Source organism: Dipodomys spectabilis, unplaced genomic scaffold (assembly GCF_019054845.1).
Source record: "Dipodomys spectabilis isolate Male_0828 unplaced genomic scaffold, ASM1905484v1 ptg000023l, whole genome shotgun sequence".
In the NCBI taxonomy this organism is placed as follows: domain Eukaryota; kingdom Metazoa; phylum Chordata; class Mammalia; order Rodentia; family Heteromyidae; genus Dipodomys; species Dipodomys spectabilis.
This window is the reverse complement of record NW_024870700.1, coordinates 8,104,107-8,122,590: the sequence shown is the minus strand read 5'-3', so window position 1 is coordinate 8,122,590 and position 18,484 is coordinate 8,104,107. Positions and strand designations below refer to the sequence as shown.

At 44.8% G+C, this 18,484-nt stretch overlaps 1 protein-coding gene across 1 annotated transcript in view; it reads left to right on the top strand.

Moving 5' to 3' along the window:
- The window catches only part of Slc35f2 (solute carrier family 35 member F2), a 32,090-nt gene extending 14,893 nt beyond the window's left edge, over positions 1 to 17,197 (top strand). The window contains exons 2-8 of the mRNA XM_042674878.1: positions 5,040 to 5,215; positions 6,360 to 6,487; positions 10,252 to 10,411; positions 11,972 to 12,128; positions 13,420 to 13,472; positions 14,987 to 15,141; positions 16,170 to 17,197. Coding sequence (XP_042530812.1) covers positions 5,040 to 5,215; positions 6,360 to 6,487; positions 10,252 to 10,411; positions 11,972 to 12,128; positions 13,420 to 13,472; positions 14,987 to 15,141; positions 16,170 to 16,358 — 1,018 coding nt within the window. The 3' untranslated portion in view covers positions 16,359 to 17,197. The remainder of the gene's footprint in view (positions 1 to 5,039; positions 5,216 to 6,359; positions 6,488 to 10,251; positions 10,412 to 11,971; positions 12,129 to 13,419; positions 13,473 to 14,986; positions 15,142 to 16,169) is intronic.
- Positions 17,198 to 18,484: the final 1,287 nt, after the last annotated feature.

Here is an 18,484-nt window from a genome sequence, read left to right as displayed (position 1 = left end):
AGGCCCTGGGTTCGATTCCTCAGCACCATATAAGCAAAAAGAAAAAAGCCGGAAGTGGCGCTGTGGCTCAAGTGGTAGAGCGCTAGCCTTGAGCTGAAGAGCTGAGGGACAGAGCCCAGGCCCAGAGTTCAGGCCCCACGACCAGACCCAAAAAAAAAAAAAAGAATCCCACGGACTTTCTTGCCCAGGCTGGCTTTGAACCTCCATCCTCAGATCTCAGCCTCCTGAGTAGCTAGGATTACAGGTGTGAGCCACCGTTGCCCGGCTCAGTATGTATATTATTTTATATAAATATGAAGCGGTGCTTAGGTACTGTGTCTTTGTGATTCTCTCCTAAGAGTATCCTTTTTTTAAACAAAACAAAGAACCTCTTCTTTTCACTTCCTGGAGTTCATTTCTTCTTTCTTTCTTTCTTTCTTCTTCCTTTCTTTCTTTCTTTCTTTCTTTCTTTCTTTCTTTCTTTCTTTCTTTCTTTCTTTCTTTCTTTCTTTCTTTCTTTCTTTCTTTCTCTTTCATCTCTCCTTCCTTCCTTCTTCTTCCTTTCTTTCTTTCTTTCTTTCTTTCTTTCTTTCTTTCTTTCTTTCTTTCTTTCTTTCTTTCTTTCTTTCTTTCTTTCTTTCTTTCTTTCTTTTCTTTCCTTTCCTTCCCTTCTCCTCCCCTCCCTCCTCTTCCTTTCCTTTCCTTTCTTTTCTTTTCTTTTCCTCCCAGTCCTGTGGCTTGAACTCAGGGCCTGGGCATTGTCCCTCAGCTTCTTTTGCTCAAGGCTAGCACTCTACCACTTGAGCCACATTCCCAGGCCTAGAGTTCATTTTGATAAATACTGTTTTATACGATCAGAGGCACATAGGCACTGTGCCTCTGCATTCTTCCCCTAAGACTATCCTCCTTTGGCTGCACTGTGTGTGAATGCCTAGAGTTCTGCATCATTTATCATGTCCCAGTGTATTTGAGATCCAGCTTCCCTCCAGTTTTCTATGTGTTCCACCCCACCTCCAGTGGCTCACCCCTCCTGTGGGCTGCGCTTTCTGGTGGCCTGGCTCTCACAGCATGAAGCCACTTTGGGAGATAAGGTCCTGTGCTGTGACTACATCCTGCCTTTGAAATTCCCGTCTACGGAAGTTCTGTGGGGAAACCATGACAGGATGTACTCCATGCTCTCATACATACTGCTTCTGATGGTTTCCTTAGATAGGAGCAGGTTTGTTATGGGGGAGAGGGTTCAGCATTCGTCATAACTAGGACCTGATGGAGGAAATGCCAGTTTGAGTGTGAGGCCTCAAGTAACAAAAACTTCAGCAGGGCTCTGATGGCTCATGCCTGTCATCCTCGCTACTCAGGAGGCTGAGATCTGAGGATCAAGGTTTGAAGCCAGCCCAGGCAGAACTGTCCCAGTGAGATTCTTATCTCCAATTAACTACTGAAAAACTGTTGGTGGCACTAAGGCTCAAATGGTAGAGCGCTAGCCTTGAGAACAAAAGAGCTCAGGGACAGCACCCAGGCCCTTAGTTCAAGCCCCACAACCGACAAAACAAAAACTCAGGTCTTTGGGTCCTTTCTCTACACGTGGCCTACTGCTCTCTTCTTCTTCTTCTTCTTCTTCTTCTTCTCCTTCTTCTCCTCCTCCTCCTCCTCCTCCTCCTCCTCCTCCTCCTCCTCCTCCTCCTCCTCCTCCTCCTCCTCCTCCTCCTCCTCCTCCTCCTCCTCCTCCTCCTCCTCCTCCTCCTCCTCTCTCCTCTTCCTCCTCCTCCTCTTCCTCCTCCTCTTCTTCCTCCTCGTCCTCTTCTCTTCTTTGCCATTCATGGGGCTTGAATTCAAGGCCTGGGCACTGTCCCTGAGCTTCTTTTGCTCAAGGCTAGTGCTCTAACATTTGAACCACAGCACCACGTCCGGCCTTTTCTGTGTATGTGGTACTGAGGAATGGAACCCAGGGCCTCATGCATGCGAGGCAAGCACTCTACCACTAAACCACCTTCCCAGCCTCCTTTTCTGTATTCAGTCCTCATCCCCTCTGCCAGCTGCCTTTCTCTCTCTCTCTCCCCATCGCCCATTATAGATGAGATCATCATGATTTGAAGCCAAGTTAAGTGCATTCCTGTTATTTTAAATCTTACTCCACTGTGCCTCTCCTTTTTTTCTTTTTTCTTTTTCTTTTAGGAGAGATTTACATTTTATAGTTGGAGGACAGCTCTTGCTAAATTGTTCTACTATTTTGGAATGCAAATCTGAGCTTACTGGAGGGATTTTTGTCTATTTGTGACCAGGGTTGAATGCTTCCACACTTGGGAGTCTCACTCCAAGTTTATAAAGGCTTTCAAGCCTGTGATAAGATGTGAAAAAATAATCTGGATTTGGCTGGGTTATCGGTGTTTCCTCCCTTGGTCTCTCCCTCCCCTCCCTCCCTCTCTCCTCCCTCCTCCCCCATCCCTTTCTCTCTCTCTCCTCTAGTTTTGTAAGTAGCTCCCCGGTTTACACATACATTGCTGTTGGCTGAGCTCAGGACCTTGTGATAGCTAGGCAGGCATTCACAGATTGATTGATTGATTGATTTCTGCAAGTCCTGGTGCTTGAACTCAGGGCCTGGGCTCTGTTCCTGAGCCTGTATGTGCTCAAGGCTAACGCTCTACCACTTGAGCTACAGTGCCACTTCCAGCTTTTTCTGCTTATGTGGTGCTGAGGAATCAAACCCAGGGCTTCAGGCATGCTAGGCAAGCACTCTACCACTGAGCCACATTATTAGCCACTGCAGATTTTATAAGATTGGGAATCTGAACAGTGCGTGGCTCTGTCCTTCTCTTCCATCTCCCACAAGGCTGCTTTAAGGTGTCAGCTAGGGCTGGAGTCTCATTTGAAGACTTCTCTGGCATGAACCCACTTGTAAGCTCTGTGGTTCTAACGTGCAGGAAACATTGAAAATCACCACTTCTAGCGGGGCAGTGGAGGAAATCCTGTCTTTATAGAGAATGAAGTGATGTAAAAATGTTCATCAAATAAGGAGAAATTAAAATACTTGTGTGTGTGTGTGTGTGTGTGTGTGGGCTGGGAAGGTGGCTCAGTGGTAGAGTGCTTGCCTCACATGCATGAGGCCCTGGGTTCGATTCTTTAGTACCACATAAGCTGAAAAAGCTGGAAGTGGGGCTGAAGCTCAAGTGGTAGAGTGCTCACCTTGAGCTGAAGAGCTGAGGGACAGCGCCCAGAGTTCAGGCCCCACAACTGACACACACACAAAAAAAGTGTGTGTGTATGTGTGTGTATGTGTATGGGTGTGCATGTGTGTATGGGTGTGTGTGTGCATGTGTGTATGGGTGTGCGTGTGTGTATGTGTATGGGTGTGCATGTGTGTATGTATGTGTGTGCATGTGTGTATGTATGTGTGTGTGCATGTGTGTATGGGTGTGCGTGTGTGTGTGTGTGTGTGTGTGTGTGTGTGTGTGTGTGCTGGTCCTTGGGCTTGAGCTCAGGGCCTGGGCACTGTTCTTGAGCTTTTTTGCTCAAGGCTAGCACTCTACCACTTGAGCCACAATCAGCTCCACTTCCCCATTTTCTGGGTAGTTAATTGGAGATTAGAGTCTCTTGGGGCCAGGGGCTAGTGACTCAAGCCTGTAATACTAGCTACTCAGGAGGCTGAGATCTGAGGATTGCAGTTTTTTTTTTTTAATTAATTAATTTTTTTTTTAAAGCTTTATTTTATAAAAAGAGGTAGCTGAGTAAGAACTGCAGCACGCACGTGGTATTCAGGTAAGGGGTAGGTTTATTCAGTAGACCTGCCAGGACCAGGCAAGGTTGGCACTCCACGTGGCTGAGAAAGGCCTGGGAATGAGAGAGAGCTGGGAAAGAGGAAAGAGCTAGAAAAGAGCAGAGAGAGGGGTAAGAACAGTAGCACTCACGTGGTATTCAGGTAAGGGGCAGGTTTATTCAGTGGACCTGCTGGGACCAGGCAAGGTTGGCACTCCACGTGGCTGGGAAAGAGAGAGGGAAGAGCTAGAGCAGAGAGAGAGCAGAGAGAGCTAGAAAAGAAGAGCAAGAGCAAGAGAGCTAGAAGAGCAAGAGCAAGAGCAAGAGCTAGAAAAATGAACAGAGAGAGAAAGAGAGAGGGAAGAGCTAGAAAAGAAGAGCAAGAACAAGAGAGCTAGAAAAGAAGAGCAAGAGCAAGAGCTAGAAACGAACAGAGAGAGAAAGAGAGAGGAAAGAGCTAGAAAAGAAGAGCAAGAACAAGAGAGCTAGAAAAGAAGAGCAAGAGCAAGAGAGCTAGAAGAGCAAGAGAGCTGAGGATTGCAGTTTGAAGCCAGCCTGGGAAGAAAAGTCTGAGAAGGAAAGTCTCTAATAAACTACTCAGAAAAAGCCAGAAGTGTTTACTGGGGCTCAAGAGGTAGAGCTTTGAGCAAAAGAAGCTCAGGGACGCCGGGCGCTGGTGGCTCACGCCTGTAATCAATCCTAGCTACTCAGGAGGCTGAGATCTGAGAATCGCGGTTCAAAGCCAGCCCGGGCAGGAGAGACCGTGAGACTCCTATCTCCAATAAACCACCAGAAAACCGGAAGTGGCGCTGTAGCTCAAGTGGTAGAGCGCTCGCCTTGAGCTGAAGAGCTGAGGGACAGCGCCCAGGCCCAGAGTTCAAGCCCCACGACCGACAAAAAAAAAAAAAAAAAAAAAAGAAGCTCAGGGACAGCACCCAGGCCCTGAGTTCAAGCTGCTAGAGTCAGCTTTCTTGTTTGGGCTGGCTTTGAACTACTTTTAAAGAAAATGCTACACATACCAATAGAAGTATTACATAGATAACTAAGCAAAACAGATGATCAATGAACAGGAAGAATGTGTCTTCCAGGGAATGTGGGGTGGGGGTATCAGAAATATAACAAATGTCTTCTCTCAAATATCCCATAATTTAATTTTTGTGCCCATGAAGGAAGCAATATAATGAACTAAAGAACCATTTGGAATAATTGGCATTTCCCTTTGCATGTAGTGCAAAAGATGTGTGTGTGTGTGTGTGTGTGTGTGAGAGACAGGTATAGTTGACTTGATTTCTTCCCTTGTTTTCTAGGAACATTTTGAAAACCATTGTTCTGGGTCAACTGCTGTCATTATGCATATGTGGGACGGCCATCACCAGCCAGTACTTGGCAGAAAAGTACAAGGTGAACACCCCCATGCTCCAGAGCTTTATCAACTATTGCCTCCTGCTTCTGGTTTATACAGTGATGCTGGCATTCAAATCAGGTATGTCCAGCGAGAGAGGGATCTCCTCGCCGGGAGCGTGGGGAGCAGCTCCCCAACAACCTCCAAATCCTAGACATCTGTTTATTACTTTCTTATTTACCTGGGCATGGGAGCCACTAGTGCCTGGCTAAGTTAGGTTTAATATTAGGAAACGTAAACAACAACAACAACAAAACCAACTCATGTCTGCTAAGATAGTGAAGGAATTTGGGTTCTGAGTAACAGAAATGAAGACTGACCAATTTAAAATACACAATAAGGGGGCTGGGAAGGTGGCTCAGTGGTAGAGCGCTTGCCTTGTATGCCTGAGGCCCTGGGTTCGATTCCTCAGCACCACATAAACAAAAAGAAAAAAGCCGGAAGTGGCGCTGTGGCTCCAGTGGTAGAGCGCTAGCCTTGAGCTGAAGAGCTGAGGGACAGTGCCCAGGCCCAGAGTTCAGGCCCCACGACCGGACCAAAAAAAAAAAAAATAAAATAAAATACACAATAAATAAATGATAAATGATACAGGACTCTAGGCATTCACACACAGTGAGACAAAAGAAGAATACTGTTAGGGGTGGAACTCAAAGGCACAATGCTTCTGGGCCTCTGAACATTTCAAATAATATTTATAGAAATGAATTCTAGGAAATGGAAGCAAGGGTGGTTTTTTTTGCCCCCTGCTGTTTGTTTTTGTTTTGTTTTTTTGTTTTTGTTGGTCGTGGGACTTGAACTCCTAGGCCTGGGCCTGGGCCTGTCCCTCAGCTCTTCAGCTCAAGGTGAGCGCTCTACCACTTGAGCCACAGTGCCACGTCCTCCCCCTGCTCTTGTTGGTAGAGATGACATTTTTTTTTCCCTTGGTTCATTTATCTGTCGTTTGGGGAGATAAGGAGAATCCCAGAAATGGAGGGACAGTGGGAAGGGGAAACTGGCAGAGAGTAAAGGGAAGAAGGACGTGGCCCAAAAAGAAATGTATCCATTATCTGACTTATGGAACAGTAATCCCTCTCTACATCATCTTAATAGTAAGCATAAAAAATTTTTGAAATATTAAAATTAAAAAGAGCAATATACAATAAAAGGCTTTCATGGACTTTCCAGTCTTCAAATGAACAGGCATTGTATCATTTTTTCAAATAATGCGGACTCTTTCTTTGAATAGGCAGCGATAATCTTCTAGATATTCTGAAAAGAAAATGGTGGAAGTACATCCTGCTGGGATTAGCGGATGTGGAGGCAAATTACCTGATTGTCAGGGCGTACCAGTACACCACGCTCACCAGTGTCCAGGTAGGACGGGCCTTTGAACAGCACCAACAGAAGAGAATGCACACACCTGTGGGCTAACTCAATGGTACTGAAAATACGTTTCCTTGAAGAAAACCTAAATGCAGGTAGATGATAGCTGTTTTCAGAGGACATATGTTCCCATGAATCATGTTTCCAGAAATTAGTGAAAAATGTATACCAATCAATCACTTCCCAAAGCTGCTAATGCTATAGTGATTAAAATGGTTTCTACTAGGGGCTGGGAAGGTGGCTCAGTGGTAGAGCGCTTGCCTTGCATGCCTGAGGCCCTGGGTTCGATTCCTCAGCACCACATAAGCAAAAAGGAAAAAGCCGGAAGCGGCGCTGTGGCTCAAGTGGTAGAGCGCTAGCCTTGAGCTGAAGAGCTAAGGGACAGTGCCCAGGCCCAGAGCTCAGGCCCCATGACCGGAACCAAAAAATAAAAAAATAAAAATAAAATGGTTTCTACTAAAATAAGTGTAAATATTTAGTTGGCACTTGGTGTTGTGATTTTTTTGTTGTTTGTTTATTTTGGTATATATATGTGTGTGTGTGCTTTCCTAGGGCTTGAATTTAGGGCCTTGTATTCTTGCTGGGCTTTTTGCACTTACTGTTGGTGCTCTACCACTTCATCCACTTCTCCAAGTCTCACTTTTTGCTAGGTAATTGGAGATAAGAGTCTTTGGGATTTGTTGGCCTGAGTTGGCATTGATCTGTGATCCTCAAGTCTCAGCCTCCTGAGTAGCTACCATTACAGGTGTGAGCCACTGGTGCCCAGCTTAAATTCTTCCCTTTTGTAACGTTGTGCTAATTGTGCTGAGCCTTATGGTCAGAAAACTTCTTGGAGTTTGACTGGAATGGGTTAATCATTTGAGAACAGGAAATGATTTGTTATCACTAGCCATCACTAACACTCAATTTCATAAAAATAAAAGCTGAGAGTTAACATTAATTACAAGTAAGCATGCTTTCAGCAAGGTGTCAATTTGTTTAAAAAAAGTCATTTTCTATCCTGGTAATTTTACACATATTTTAATTACTTGCTCACAATTTTTAGAAACTTTGATAACTGACTAAGGGTGGTAAAAAGTTTTGGATTGGTGTTAGGTCTAAGCACAGTTAAGCAAAACACGGTTGCAATTTTAAGTTCATGCCTGGTTCTATCAAAACTATTTATTTCATCCTAGCTTCTCAGGGGAATATAAAAAAGAAACCATTTTATTGTCAAAAGTTAGGTACTAGTCAAGTGTGATAGAGCATGCCTGTAGTCTCAGCTACTTAGGAGATAGAGGCAAGAGGATGATGAGTGGGAGGCTGGCCTTGGTAAAGGGAGGAAGACCTGTCTCAAAGACGGACTGAAAATAGCAGCAGAGATACTTGCTACTGGAATTAAGCTGATTTTTTTTTTCCCACTTGAGTATATCTCTTGTTTTGGTAATCTCCTAATGTGGAAGTGTGGATTCAATGGTCTTGGAACCTTGTTCTTAAGATGCCTTCCAGGATTCTGTAACTGCAGATGGTCATGTGGCAGATCATGAGAAGTTTGTCATGTGGACACTGGTACCCATGGCCTGGGTTTCTGGGGTGTGTGTGTGTGTGTGTGTGTGTGTGTGTGTGTGTGTGTGTGTGGTACTGGAGTTTGCATACAGGTCATTCGCTTGCTAAACTGTGGTGTTCTCACTTCAGCCACACTTTCAATCCTGCTTTTTTTTTTTTTCCTGGTTATTTTGGAGATGGAGTGTAGTAAACTGTTGGATGGCCTCCAACTTCAGTCCTCCAGATCTCAGCCTCCTGAGGAGCTAGGATTACAAGGGTGAGCCACTGACACCCAACTGTGGCTCAAGTTTCTGCTCTGTCTTTGCTCATTGTACTGCCATCCTCACTCCTCCCGATGGGCCTGTTCCTTTTTGCTTACTCAGCTGGATTTTTCTGCAATTGCTTGAAGCTCCCTGTATTCTCTCTCTCTCTTTCTCTGCCAGTCCCGGGGGTTTGAACTCTGGGCCTGGGCACTGTCCCTGGGCTCCTTTTTGCTCAAGGCTAGTATGCTACTGCTTGAGCCAGAGCACCATTTCCAGCTTTTTCTGTGATTAATTGGAGCTAAGAGTCTCACAGACTTTCCTGCCCAGACTGGCTTTGAACTATGATCCTCGAATCTCAGCCTCCTGAGTAGCTAGGATTACAGGCATGAGCCACTGGCAACCAGCTGCTCCCTCCATTCTTTTTTTTTTTGGTCGGTCGTGGGGCTTGAACTCTGGGCCTGAGCACTGTCCCTCAGCTTTTCAGCTCAAGGTTAGCGCTCTACCACTTGAGCCACAGCGCCACTTCCGGTTTTCTGGTGGTTTATTGGAGATAATAGTTTCACAGATTTTCCTGCCCAGGCTGGCTTTGAACCGCGATCCTCAGATCTCAGCCTCCTGAGTAGCCACCGGCACCTGGCTCCCTCCATTCTTTAAGGCCTGATTTAGTCTTACTTTCTCTTCCACATGTTATTTAGTCTAAATAAATAATTTTTATACCACTTCTCTCTGACTTTCATCCCTAGGGTCTTCCTTAGTACCTTCTTAACCACCCCCCCTCCCCGGGGCCGGTCGTGGGGCCTGAACTCGGCCTGAGTACTGTCCCTCAGCTCTTCAGCTCAAAGCTAGCACTCTACCACTTGAGTCACAGCACTGCTTCTGGCCTTTTTTGGTTATGTGGTGCTAAGGAATCAGATCCAGGGCTTCATGCATGCAAGGCAAGCACTCTACCACTGAGCCACCTTCCTAGCCTAGTACCTTCTTTACTATTGCTGTACAGTACATATTTTTTTTTTGTATCAGTCCAGGGGTTTGAAGTCAGAGACAAAGGGCTGTCCCTGAGCTTTCCTTTGCTCTACCACTTGAGCCACAGCTCCATTTTCAGCTTTTTGCTGGTTAACTGTAGCTGAGTCTCAAGGACTACACTGCTCAGGCTGACTTCAAATCCCGATCCTCAAATTTCAACCTCCTGAGTAGCGAGGATGACAAGTTGTAAGCCACCAGCACTCAGTGATGTGGCCAGTGATTTTGTATTCCCCATCATTTTCGACATCCTTAATTCCCCTGCTTTTCAGATGGGCAGTGTCAGGAGTGGAGCAAGTTGCTCTCTGGGCCTAGGGTCAGTAGTGATGGAGGAGTAGGGAATGATGAAGAGCAAGAAGACCAATGTCCCCCCTTGTGGTGGTGCGTGGCGGGGAGTTGTGCACTTCTTGGGAACACAGTGTCTATTTGCTCTCTCACTGGAACCTATAACACGTTACTCAGTGTCAATTAAATGTTTGAATTTGTGGTTATTTGATCCATTCCTGTCTAGCCCTGAGGACAGAGCTTGAGTCTGCATCCTCGGCTCTCTTACATGGTCTCTCAATAAATATTTGTTGCCTGAGTAATGGATGCATGCTGCAAGGGAAATTTGCCTTCTAGATTTAGGGATAAACACCGAGGCCCTGGTGAAGAATTTTTGGGTTCTGCAATTTGACCCCACTTTCAAGTTTATACTTTTGGGTAACTTGTTCCTCTTCTTCGAGCCTCTGCTTTCTCATGTATAAAATGGGGTTATAATTTCAAAAATAAAGTCCTAATTTAAAAAAATGGGGTTATAATTCCAATCTTACGGAGTTGTGAGAATTATGTAAGTTAACCCACATAAAGCACTTAGTATCCTGGACAAGAACTTCCTCTTAGTGCTTAATTACTTAATCTCTGGGTGGCGAGCAATGTTTGAAGCTGCTTGCTTTTCCTTCCTTGTAGCTGTTGGATTGCTTTGGGATTCCTGTGTTGATGGCCCTCTCGTGGTTTATTCTACGCGCAAGATACAGAGTGATCCACTTCATCGCTGTGTTTGTCTGTCTGCTAGGTGTGGGAACCATGGTTGGGGCAGACATATTAGCAGGGAGAGATGATAATTCAGGTAAGGCTGTGTTTACTCATCACAGAAGAGTTTTGCAAACTAGAGTCAAAAGTCCCAGAGTGGTGACGGAGAAACTGCAGTTCAACATCTGGCTTTGTGATTATTTATTTCATTTATTTATCATTAATTTGTGAATTATTTATGATCTTATCTGTGATTATTTGTGTTATTCTGTTATTTAATTACGTTACAATTTTTATTTCCAGATGCTGGTATTTTGTAACCACTTCTTCAAGATGGTCTTTATATTCCAAGTGGCCTGCAATCTTTTCCTTTTCCTTTGTTTTATCATGCTAAATTGCTTCATTTTTGTCTTGTCAGACAGCAGTTTCTTGGTTTAATTTTGAAACAGGTTCTCATTATAGAGTCCAGGCTGGCCTTAAATTTATGATCTCTTTTTTGTTTTTTTTTTGGGTCCAGTGGTGGGGCCTGTACTCTGGGCCTGGGCGCTGTCCCTCAGCTCTTCAGCTCAAGGCTAGCGCTCTACCACTTGAGCCACAGTGCCACTTCTGGCTTATTTCTTTTTGCTTATGTGGTGCTGAGGAATTGAACCCAGGGCCTCAGGCATGCAAGTCAAGCACTGTACCACTGAGCCACCTTCCCAGCCCAAATTTATGATCTTCTTAATTGTTACCCATCCCCAGTGCTGAGATTACAGACCTGCTATGCCTTACCTGGTGAATTTCCCCCCGCCCCCGCCTCCCCCCCCCCAAATCCTGGGATTTGAACTCTGGGCCTGGGCTCTGACTCTGACCCTAAATTTCTTTTGCTCAAGGCTAGTGCTCTACCACTTGAGCCACAGTGCCACTTCCAGCTTTTTCTGAGTAGTTTATTGGAGATAAGAGTTTCATGGATTTTCCTGCCCTGGGCTGGCTTTGAACTACGATCCTCAAATCAGCCTTCAGTGTAGCTAGGATTACAGGCATGAGCCACCAGCACCCAGCTGAATATTTGTTTTAATGGAAAAGGATAGTTGGTGTTCACTGGTAATCTCTTACATGCCATTCTGTAGATGAGAACGTTTGGGTAGAATTTGTGTCAAAGGCTGATAATTGGTAATATAAAATCTAGACATGGTCTGAGTTCACTCAATTTACAAGTGCCTTCAGTGTCTTCTTGGATCAAGAGAAAATTGCTGTGCTCACCAAACAACCTTTTCTATACTTCTCAATTAATTCCCTTTATTTTGTGTGCCAGTCTTGGGGCTTGAACTCAGGGCTGGGGTGTTCTCCATGAGCTTTCTTTGCTCAAGGCTAGAGCTCTACTACTTGAGCCTCAGCTCTACTTCTGGAGTTTAGGGGTAGTTAACTGGAGATAAAGGTCACATGGCTTTCTTGCCTGGGCTGGTTTTGAACCGTGGTCCTCAGATCCCAGCCTCCTGAGCAGCTAGGATTGTCCTGTTCTAGAATCACATAGACCACCATTTCCCACTCAGTTTAGTTACCTGAGAAGTCAAAACGTGAAAAACTACAGCAGCATGGTGCCAGACCCTGAGAAGAATAAGAGAGTTTATACTTCCCATTCACCATGTATTTCTTTTTGTGCCTCGCTTCCCTGCAGGGAGTGATGTCCTGATTGGGGATATACTGGTTCTGCTTGGAGCTTCCCTGTATGCGGTTTCTAACGTGTGTGAAGAATACATCGTGAAAAAGCTGAGCAGACAGGAGTTTTTAGGAATGGTGGGCTTGTTCGGGACCATCATCAGCGGCATACAGCTGTAAGAGGCGACATCATTCTTAAAACCACGAGTTAAATACATCATAGTCGATTACTAACTACTAACTAGTACTGGTTAGTCTTGACTTGCATTTGAAACCAGTAGTGAGAGAAGAAATACCAAAAATGATGTCTTTTTTTTTTTTTGCCATTACTGGGGCTCGAACTCAGGGCCTGGACACTATCCCTGAGCTTCTTTTTGCTTACTGATAGTGTTCTACCACTTGAGCCTCAGCGCCACTTCTGGCTTTTTCTGAGTAGTTTATTGGAGATAGGAGTCTCACAGATGTTCCTGCCTGGGCTGGCTTTGAACTGTAATCCTCAGATCTCAGCCTCCTGAGTAGCTAGGATCACAGGTGTGAGCCACCAGTGCCCAACTTTTTAGGTTTTTTTTTTTTTTTTTTTTTCCTAGTTAATTGGAGAAAAGAATGTTTGGGACTTGTCTTTGTCTCCCAGGGCTGACTGAACTGAGATTCTCAGATTTCAGCCTCTTGGGTATCTTAAGATTATAGGTCTGAGAAACAGCACTGGGCAAAGGATGTCTTATTTTCTTACATGAGTGGGAGGCTTGGGCCTGCTGATAGCAATGTAGTAAAAGTACTCCCAGTCAGAACTTTTTCCTCTTTCAGTTATTTCTGGGAAATATTAACACATTAACTTCATAAATTTATTCAAGGGAAAACATTATTTTAGGTTTTTGTCCTAAACCTGAGCACTTGGAAGAAAGAATACTTAAAAGAATCAGGCATCCATCCATCCATGTATCCATCTGTCCCAGACAGAATTTCAATATGTAGGCCAAGGTATCCTTGAATTTGGTGACCCTCCTGCCTTTGCCTGGCGAGTGTGGGGATTATAGGCGTGTACCACCACACCCATCTTCTTTATCATTTTTTGGTAAAGGGTAGCTTTAGTCTAAGAAATCTTCAAAGGTCAGCACAATTTCTTTCTTTTTTTTTTTTTTGTGGGTCGTGGGCTTGAACTCTGAGCCTGGGCACTGTCCCTCAACTCTTTAGCTCAAGGTTAGCACTCTACCTCTTGAGCCACAGTGCCACTTCCAGTTTTCTGGTGGTTTATTGGAGATAAGAGTATCATGGACTTTCCTGCTCAGACTGGCTTTGAACCGAGATCCTCAGATCTCAGCCTCCTGAGTAGCTAGGATTACAGGCGTGAGCCACTGGTGCCTGGCCTAACATAATTTCTTACCTTAGCAGAAGTATAACAACTAAACTACTGCTAAAATAGAAAAAAATCTGTGTGTTGATCTCTGTTACCTCTTGTTTTAATCTTAGCTTGATCGTGGAATATAAAGATATTGCCAGCATAAAATGGGACTGGAAAATAGGTATGTAATTCAATGATGATTATTTTAAATTAGAATTCTTTTTTTTTTTTAATTGTCAGTCATGGGGCTTAAACTAGGGGCCTCGGCGCTGTCCCTGGAATTCTTTTGCTCCAGGCTAGTGCTGTACCACTTAGAGCCATAGTACCATGTCCACTTGAACTTGGCCTGGGCACTGTCCTTTTTGCTCAAGACTAAGGCTCTAATACTTGATCCACTCTCCACTTCCAGCTTTTTGGTGGTTAATTAGAGATAAGAGTCCCACAGACATTCCTGCTTGGGCTTGGCTTTGAACTGTGATCCTCAGATCTCAGCCTCCTGAGTAGTCAGGATTATAGATGTGAGCCACCGGTGCTCAGTTCTTTCAGTCTTGTAATTAACAAAAATGCATGCCTAAATTGGGTGCTGAGGTACAGTGCCCAGGCCCAGAGTTCAAGCCCCATGACTGACAGAAAATGAAAATGAAAAAAAAATGTGTCCCTAGAAACATTCTTCATTTTTATTAATATTCCTATAGCCTAGTAAAATCGCTTCAGTGATAGTTGTGTATGTTGACTTTTCTCTCTGACAAGTGGTAGATGAATGTCCATAAAAGTTATTTCTTACCAGGCATTGTTGGCAATTACATCTGTTTCTTAAGGCCTTCAAATTTATGAAGATTGTCATCTGTTTGATGTGATTTGGGAAGCAATTAACTTGAAGCATCTGATGGTTATATAATTACCTCCCATTGCTTCTCCTCTGATATTTCTGAGCCTCTGCAGAAATAAAGCAGAAGATGTTAGGAAAGATTCAAACTTTACTTCATGATGGGCAAAAAGAAGTGACATAGCACATACATGTCACTGAAGATTGTATGCCACGCTTGAATAATTTAATAACCTACACTGCCAGAATATGTGAAAAATATGTGTCTTTGTATGCATATATGAATTGAGCATGAGATGAAATGAAAATGGCTTCAAGATAGATTTATTACCCTTGCCGTCAGCACTGTCCTAAAGAAGATGGTTACATTGTGCTCTCTTGTGACATTTAGTAAGGTGGACAAAATACAATGGATTTAATATCTGTCTTTGATGTCCTAAAAATACTTTATACCGAATCCAGTCACTCAAATCATATCCAACCAACTAAACAAATAAGAGGTCAAGCACAGATGACAAGCGATGTTTCTTGACAGGTGACATTAATTCTGTTCTATTGCCCGTTAATCTCAGGTATCACTCAGCCTTAAAAGGGAGGATTACCTGGGGGTCATAAGAGCTGAAGACAGTCCCACCGTAGGAAGGATTTTATGGCCCAAATCTTCTAACACCCTTTTAGATCTTCACAACCTGTGATCTTACTCCCCAAGCTTTTTCCAGAGAGCTTTGGAGTCTCATTGGCAATGCTGATCGCTAGGGAGCGGGCGGGTTGGTGATATGGCAGCTGAGTCTTGGCTCCTCTTTCCCCGTTTGTCTTCTGATTTCTTCCAATCATGTTAGCTATTTTATTATTATTCTTTTTCCCTGCAGCCCTGCTATTTGTGGCCTTCGCCCTCTGTATGTTTTGCCTGTACAGCTTCATGCCACTGGTGATTCAAGTCACGAGTGCCACTTCTGTCAACCTGGGCATCCTCACGGCTGACCTCTACAGTCTCTTCTTTGGACTCTTTCTATTTAACTATAAGGTAAGAAGATAGGTTGTGTTCAAGTAAGAATACATGCTTGGTGTAAAACTTTTCAAAGCCTTGGTATGTTGTGTAGGACAGGAACCAGCCGTTATCTTTACAGTTTTGCTGGCTAATGTATTCCTGAGCTAACACGGAAGGGCCATTTACAGCTTATTGGCATGATTAAAAAAAAATGTCAAAGGCAAGCAGACAGGTGGTCTTGATAGGTCCATTATTATTGCTGCTGCTGCTGCTGTTATTGTTTTCTATGAGAATAGTCAAGGGCTACAATATCAGGCTGAAGGTAGGAAATTGCTCCCTGGTACTGAGGCTGAATTTTGCATTAGGAGCTGGCCATTCTCATTCTGCAAGTAGGCAAGTGGTACTCATTGTCTGCACTCACATATGTATATATTTCTGTGTGTATATGTGTGTATCCATATCTATGTGTGTATATGTATATATACACACACACACACACACACACACACATATATATATATATATTAACTGTCATATTACCTTTCTCAGTTCAACTTTTGCTTTTTGTGTGGTGCCATTGCTGGGTCTTGAACTCCAACTCCTCAGACCTCAGCCTCTTAAGTAGCTAGGATTATAGGTGTGAACCACTAGTGTTCAGCTTTGTCATTGTCTTCTTTCTTGTGCTGGTCCTGGGGCTTGAACTCAGTTCCTGGACTCTGTCCCTGAGCTTCTTTTGCCTAAGGCTAATGCTCTACCACTTGAGTCACAGTGCCACTTCCAGTTTTCTAGTGGTTAATTAGAGATAAAGGTCTCATAGATTTTCTTGCCCTGGCTGGCTTTAAACCATGATCCTCAGATCTCAGCCTCCTGGGTAGCTAGGATGACAGGTGTGAGCCACTAGCGCCTAGCAGCTTTGTCATTGACTTTTGAGACTGGGTCTCACTTCGTAATCCAGACTGGCGTTCAAGTCTTCAACCTCCTGCTTCTACCTCAGCTGGCCAAAGCTAGGGCTCAGAGACATATGCAAGGGAGGACATTTACCACCTGTTCTTCTCTTGTTCCAGTTTTCTGGACTCTACATCCTGTCGTTTACCGTGATCATGGTGGGCTTTGTCCTGTACTGCTCCGCCCCGACACGCACGGCAGAGCCTGCGGAAAGTAGCGTGCCTCCGGTCACCGTCATCGGCATCGACAACCTGGGACTGAAGCTTGAGGAGAGCGGGCTCCCAGACACCCACTCTGCAGTCTTGTAGCTGGAGATGACAGTGCACTCCCTGCGCACCCCCTACCCCCCAGAACACACAGTGTCCTCCATCAGGGGACACGACCAGGTTCACAGCAACCACTTCCACAGCACTGGATAGCGGGCATCCAGTGGAAGGAACTTTGAACAATGTAGCCAAAGTAGAAATGCCAGACGAGAGCAGAACCCCTCCAAGGTGAGGGTTGTGTTTCTCGGTGATCATGACCAGTTCTACTTTGTGCCAGAGACAAGGTTGCCAGTCCTATCCAGGGCTCTGAGAGGCCTCCTGGGAGAAAGTAGCCAACAGTGGACTGAGCCCTGGGTCAGGAACAGGAACGTGGGCCTGGGTGGGTTTCCTCTGCTGGAATCTTTGGGGGTTTTGTCCTGCTGGGGCAGTCAGTGTCCATAGGCCCGATAGCTGATGGGCGCAGATGGGGTCTAGTCACTGATTGCATATGGCGGACACATGGACCGGTGGGCAGTTCTGAGAGTCTTAAGGTGAGTGCTGGAGAAGCATGTTCATTTCACGTTTAAGACTTTGGCCCTGGGGTCAACCGTGCCTTCGTCCAGCACTGCTGAGCTTCCAGAGGAAGACAGAGAGGGATCATCAGGGCAAAACGGTGGGAAGTAAAATAGAAGAGGTTTGTCTGTGCCATTCCTGGAGTTGGGGGTTGGGGGTTCGGGACCTGGCCCAGCTGGAGCTTAAGGGGAGCGGAGTAATCTAGGAACCCTCTCCCAATTGTGTTCAGTGCCTCTGTCACCATTGTTGCTGTCACCCCTTTTCTCCTCCCTCCTCTTCTTCCTCCTCCTTTTTCCACCACTTCTTTTTCCTTCTCTTTTTTCCCCCATCCTTTTCCACCATTTTTCTCTTCCTCCTTTTCTTCTTCATCTTCCTCTTTCTTCTTTCTCCTCTTCCTCCTCTTCTTCCTCCTTCTCATTCTTCCTCCTACTTACTTTCTTCTTCCTCCTCTTCCCCTCCACTTCTCCCCTTCTTCCTCCTTTTCCCCCTCCACTTCTTTTCTTCTTCCTGCTTTCTCTTCCTCCTCTTTTCCCTCCATCCCCTCTTCCTTTTTCCTTCTTTTCTCTTCCTCCTTTCCTTCCTCTCCCTTTTGCTTTGTCTTCCTTCTTTTCATCTTCCTCCACCTTCTCTTTCTCCTTTTCTTCTTCCTCCTCTTCCTCTTTCATTCTGCTCTTCTTTTTTTCTCCTCTTTCCCCCTCCTACTCCTCCCTCATCATTCCCCTCCTCCATCTCCCCCTACCCCTCATCAGCCACATTCATTCCTTCACTTCAAGTTACAGAGAACACTGCATTCCAACTGCATCAAGCTCTACACTACACACCGTGAGAGTTCTTGGACCAGAGCAAAGATGCAGGCACTGTTCTTTTAAAAACAGTTTTTTCATGACTTGCAGGAATGCTTCCTGTGAATCTCATCTTGTTCCCTTGCAGCCCAGAAAGCGAAATATTCCTTCCAATTGTCACAGCAAGGAGAACACTTTGTTTCTATAAACTGCTAAGAAAGGCCATGAACATGAAGACACAAATTAATGATATCTCTGAGAAGAGTAACACTCCCCTTCACCCTCACTCTCCCCCGGCTCCAGGCCTTGGAAGCCCCTGATTGTTAAGAAAGGATTCTGTATTAGTTCTTAACAAATCTATGCAAAGCTGTGAGATTTCATTGACATTCTGCAATACAGCGTGGTAGCCTGTACTTGTAGCAGGTTTCAGAGGATCAACATATTGGGCGCCATTCTTAGAAAACTCCATGTAAACTTTGGGGGGAAAAAAAAGAAATTTGGAGGAAGTGTTCATATTATTAAAGCAATTTGAATTAATGGAAATCCAGCCACTGGGTTTTCTTTATTTACCTGGCTCTTCGTGTAGATATTGACTCCAATACCTTCAAGACTTTACTTCCAGCTTTTAGGAGTCATACCTCCTGCAAGGTTGAGGTCCCCAACACTTGGAGACTAACTGGGCTGGAGGAAACTTCAGAGCGAGAATGCTTTCACATTCTAAATGTTCACAATGGCTTTTTTTTCTTTTCTTTTTTGAGAGAAATAGCTCTAGTCTCTGCAACCTGTTAAATCTGCCATTTCCAAACCACTGTTTGCTTTCTCTCCCTACCACAG